At 48.2% G+C, this 5256-nt stretch overlaps 1 protein-coding gene across 1 annotated transcript in view; it reads right to left on the reverse strand.

Annotated features, from left to right (window-relative positions):
* TBRG4 (transforming growth factor beta regulator 4) overlaps positions 1-5021 on the reverse strand; it is a gene marked incomplete at its 5' end in the record, with an annotated part of 17750 nt that extends 12729 nt beyond the window's left edge. Inside the window, 3 exons of the mRNA XM_015829082.1 lie at positions 1001-1158; positions 2445-2616; positions 4689-5021. Coding sequence (XP_015684568.1) covers positions 1001-1158; positions 2445-2616; positions 4689-5021 — 663 coding nt within the window. The remainder of the gene's footprint in view (positions 1-1000; positions 1159-2444; positions 2617-4688) is intronic.
* Between the last annotated feature and the right edge of the window lie 235 nt (positions 5022-5256).

The following is a 5256-nucleotide window of genomic DNA, read 5'->3' on the forward strand; positions in this document are numbered from 1 at the left end:
CTCTACCTTGATCTGAAGGTCCTTCACAACCACCCTCATCTCTGATTGGAAGATCCTTCACCATCACTCTCATCTCTACCTTGGTCTGAAGATCCTTCACCACCACCCTCGTTTCTACCTTGATCTGAAGGTCCTTCACCACCACCCTCGTCTACCTTGGTCTGAAGGTCCTTCACCACCACCCTCGTCTCTGACTGGAAGATCCTTCACCACCACCCTCATCTCTACCTTGGTCTGAAGGTCCTTCACCACCACCCTCGTCTCTACCTTGGTCTGAAGGGCTTCACCACCACTCTCATCTCTCCCCTGATCTGAAGGTCCTTCACCATCATCCTCGTCTCTCCCTTGGTCTGAAGGTCCTTCACCACCATACTCGTCTCTCCCTTGGTCTGAAGGTCCTTCACTACCATCCTCGTCTCTACCTTGATCTGAAGGTCCTTCACCCCACGCTCGACTCTACCTTGATCTGAAGATCACCACCACCCGTCTCTACCTTGATCTGAAGGTCCTTTACCGTCACCTTCGTCTCTATCATGATCTGGAGGTCCTTCAGCCCACCCTCGTCTCTATCTTGATCTGAAGATCATTGCCGCCCTTGTCTCTACCTTGATCTGGAGGTCCTTCACCGCCATCTTCGTCTCTACCTTGGTCTGAAGGTCCTTCACCCCACGCTCGACTCTACCTTGATCTGAAGATCACCACCACCCGTCTCTACCTTGATCTGAAGGTCCTTCACCGTCACCTTCGTCTCTACCATGATCTGGAGGTCCTTCACCCCACCCTCGTCTCTACCTTGATCTGAAGATCATTGCCACCCTTGTCTCTACCTTGATCTGAAGGTCCATCAACACCACCCTTGTCTCTTCCCTGATCTGAAGATCCTTCAACCCCACACTGGCCTCTACCTTGATCTGAAGGTCCTTCACCACCACCCTCATCTCCATCTTGACCTACCACCACCCTCGTCTTCTCCTCCTCCTTCCATCCCCTAGGAGCTCACCTCGGCCGAGGCCTCGAAGAAAGGCAGGTTCAACCACTTGAGGTACGAGAAGGACTTCACGCAGCGGACCACGTCCGTCGGAGGCAAGTCGGACAGGTGGGGCAGGAGATCCGCGCAGATCTTCTGGAACATCTGGGTCTGGTGGAAGTTCAGCTTCCCTTTTCGGGGTGGGGGATGGAGATAAGAGAATCAGTCTTGGGACGTTGGAAGGTGGTGGTCAAACCCGTAACGGACGTGAAGAAAGAACCCCAAGGGTCCAGGCTAGGGGGAGGCAACCCCGGCTCTTTTATGACTGGTGGACTTCAACTCCCAGAATTCCTGAGCCAGCATGGGGGAACTATGGCCCCCTCGTGACTCGTGGACTTCAACACCCAGAATTCCTCAGCCAGCATGGGGGAAACTTTGGCCCCTTCATGACTCGTGGACTTCAACTCCCAGAATTGGAAACTAACCAAAGAGAGAAGCAACCTAGAACGAAGGAGAAACTTCCTGACAGTCAGAACAATTAACCAGTGGAACCACCTGCCTCCAGAAGCGGTGAATGCTCCAACACTGGAAGTTTTTAAGAAGAGACTGGACAGCCATTTGTCCGAAATGGTCTAGGGTTTCCTGCCTGAGCAGGGGGTTGGACTAGATGACCTCCAAGGTCCCTTCCAACTTTATTCTTATTCTTCTTATTCTTATTATGAAGAGACTGGACAGCCATTTGTCCGAAATGGTGTAGGGTTTCCTGCCTGATCAGGGGGTTGGACTAGATGACCTTCAAGGTCCCTTCCAACTTCATTATTATTATTATTATTATTATTATTATTATTATTATTATTATTATTATTATTATTATTATTTATTATGATGATGATGATGATGATGAAGAGACGGGACAGCCATTTGTCCGAAATGGTATAGGGTTTCCTGCCTGAGCAGGGGGTTGGACTAGATGACCTCCAAGGTCCCTTCCAACTTTTTTATTGTTGCTATTATTATTATTATTATTATTATTATTATTATTATTATTATTATTACTATTACTATTACTATTATTATTATTATTATTATATTGGACAGCCATTTGTCCGAAATGGTCTAGGGTTTCCTGCCTGAGCCGGGGGTTGGACTAGATGACCTCCAAGGTCCCTTCCAACTTTTTATTATTATTATTATTATTATTATTATTATTATTATTATTATTATTATTATTATGCCTGATCCAGCATGGCTCAGCTTGGAAACTCCCCTCAGCATGGCTGACTCAGGAATTCTGGGAATTGAAGCCCACAAGTCGTAAAAGGGGCCGAGCTTGCCTACCCCTGGTCCAGGGCTCTCCAGGGCCTCAGCCCCAAGAAAATTCCCATTTCCCTCCTCGCCGTCGTAAAGCCGAGGACCGACCCTCCCCTCCCGAATTTTCCCGGAGGGAAGGGGGGGGTGAGAGAGGGAAGCCGCTCACCGAAGGCGAACGCCAAATCCAGCAGGACATCCGGCGGGACGGCGAAATGCTTTTGGACAAAATGGTAGGAGATGGCCCGGAGCAGCGGCAAGGAACGGTGGTTGCGCTGGGCCAAGGCGACGGCGATCCGGCGGATGTCGGCCGGGGAGAAATGGGCGGCCAGCTCTAGGCCCTGCGGGAAGATCCGTTGTCAAAAGCGAAAGAGGAAGGGGGGAAGGGGAGAGGAAGAGGTGAGGGGGGGAGGTCAAAGATTGGGGGTGGGGGTGGTTAGGGTTAGGGTTAGGATGGATGGATGGATGGATATTGATAGATGTAGATAGACAGATGGATGGATGGATGGATAGATAGGACAGATGGGCAGCGGATAGATAAAGAAGTAGCTTGAGTGGATGGAATGATGGATGGATGGATGGATGGATGGATGGATGGATAGATAGATTAGCAGCTTGAGTAGATGGATGGATAGACGCATAGATAGATATTGATAGATAGATAGATAGATGTAGATAGATGGATGGATAATGGATGGATAGATAGATAGATAGATAGATATTGATAGATGTAATGGATGGATAGATGGATAGATAGCTTGAGTGGATAGAGATAGATAGATGTAGATAGATGGATGGATGGATAGATAGGTATTGATAGATGTAGATAGATGGATGGATGGATGGATGGATATTGATAGATGTAGATAGATGGATAGATGGATGGATAGATAGGACAGATGGGCAGTGGAGAGATAGATAAAAAAGTAGCTTGAGTGGATGGAATGATGGATGGATGGATGGATGGATGGATGGATGGATGGATGGATAGATAGATAGATTAGCACTTGAGTGGATGGAATGATGGATGGATAGATAGATGATAGATGGATGAATGGATAGATAGATGTAGATAGATGGATGGATGGATGGATAATGGATGGATAGATAGATAGATAGATAGATAGATAGATAGATCTTGAGTGGATAGAGATAGATGTAGATGGATGGATGGATAGATATTGATAGATATAGAAGGATGGACAGAGATATTGATAGATGTAGATGGATGGATGGATAGATATTGATAGATATAGATGGATGGACAGAGATATTGATAGATGTAGATGGATGTATGGATGGATAGATAGATAGATATTGATAGATGTAGACAGATGGATGGATGGATGGATATTGATAGATGTAGATAGACAGATGGATGTATGGATGTATAGATAGGACAGATGGACAGCGGAGAGATAGATAAAGAAGTAGCTTGAGTGGATGGAATGATGGATGGATGATGGATGGATAGATTAGCAGCTTGAGTGGATGAATGGATAGACGGATAGATGGATAGATAGATATTGATAGATGTAGATAAATTGATGGATGGATGGATGGATAGATAGATAGGTAGGTAGGTAGATAGCTTGAGTGGATAGAGATAGATAGATAGATGTAGATGGATGGATAGATAGATAGATAGATATTGATAGATGTAGATGGATGGATAATGGATAGATAGATAGATAGATAGACAGATAGATAGATAGATAGATAGATAGATAGCTTGAGTGGATAGAGATAGATGTAGATAGATGGATGGATGGATGGATGGATATTGATAGATGTAGATAGATGTATGTATGTACGTATGGATAGATAGATATTGATAACTAGATGTAGATAGATAGATAGATGGATAGATGTATGGATGGATAGACAGGACAGATGGACAGCGGAGAGATAAAGAAGTAGCTTAGGTGGATGGAATGATGGATGGATGGATGGATGGATAGATGGATAGATAGATAAGCTTGAGTGGATAGAGATAGATAGATGTAGATAGATGGAGAGATGGATGGATAGATTAGCAGCTTGAGTGGATGGATAGATGGACAGATAGATGGGTCACGCAACGTCTGCCAGGAAACCCCCCCCCAGCTGAGAGAGCACCAGGGACCCCACAGTCCTCCTCCTCCTCCTCCTCCTCCTCCTCCTCCTCATCCTCCTCCTCCTCCCTTCTAGCACTGATGATGTTCCCTAGTTGGGTCACGAGACGTCTGCCCTCCTCCTCCTCCTCCCTTCTCGCCCCGATGACGTCGCCCAGCTGGGTCCCGAAACGTCTGTCGGAGAAGAGAGCCCCACGGTCCACCCCCCCCTCCACCCCGTTGTCCGATCCTCTCCCGCCGAGGTCAGCAGGGCGGAAAAATAAAAATAAAAATAAAAATTGGGGTGTTTTTTTTCTCACCTTATCCTCCAGCCGATCCCGGAGTTGGGGCGAGAGGCAGTCCTGCCTGGCCAGCAGCATGGCGATGGTGGGGGCGTCCTCGATCTCGGCCCAGCGCATCTCCAGCTGGGCCCACAGCTCGGCCAGCAGCTCGTGGGGCTCCTGGCCCCCTCCCTCCGGCCGGTGGCCGGCCAGGTAGGTGGCCAGGGAGGCCAGGCGCCGGTAGGAGAGGCCGCGCAGGCGCCAGCGCAGCTCCAGCTCGGCCGAGCGCAGCTCCTTCGTCTGGGGGGGCACCCCGAGGAAGTATAGACTCTTCAGCAGGTTGACCAGGGCCAGGTCGCGGATCCGGGGGGCCTGGGGGGGAGGAGGAGGAGGAGGAGGAGGAGGAGGAGGAGGAGGAGGAGGAGGAGGAGATGGTAAAAATGATTTTTAATTTTTTTTTTTTACTTACGACGGGGCGGCGGTTGAGGGAGCGGAATGGACGACGGCGTCAGAATGAATAAACGAGTGAATGAAGGACTGGCTTTAGGGAATCAAAGGAATCAAATTCCAAGGCAAATTGGAAGGAAGGAAGGAAGGAAGGAAGGAA

Source organism: Protobothrops mucrosquamatus, unplaced genomic scaffold (genome assembly GCF_001527695.2).
Source record: "Protobothrops mucrosquamatus isolate PMUCROS unplaced genomic scaffold, P.Mucros_1.0 scaffold5404, whole genome shotgun sequence".
Lineage (NCBI taxonomy): Eukaryota > Metazoa > Chordata > Lepidosauria > Squamata > Viperidae > Protobothrops > Protobothrops mucrosquamatus.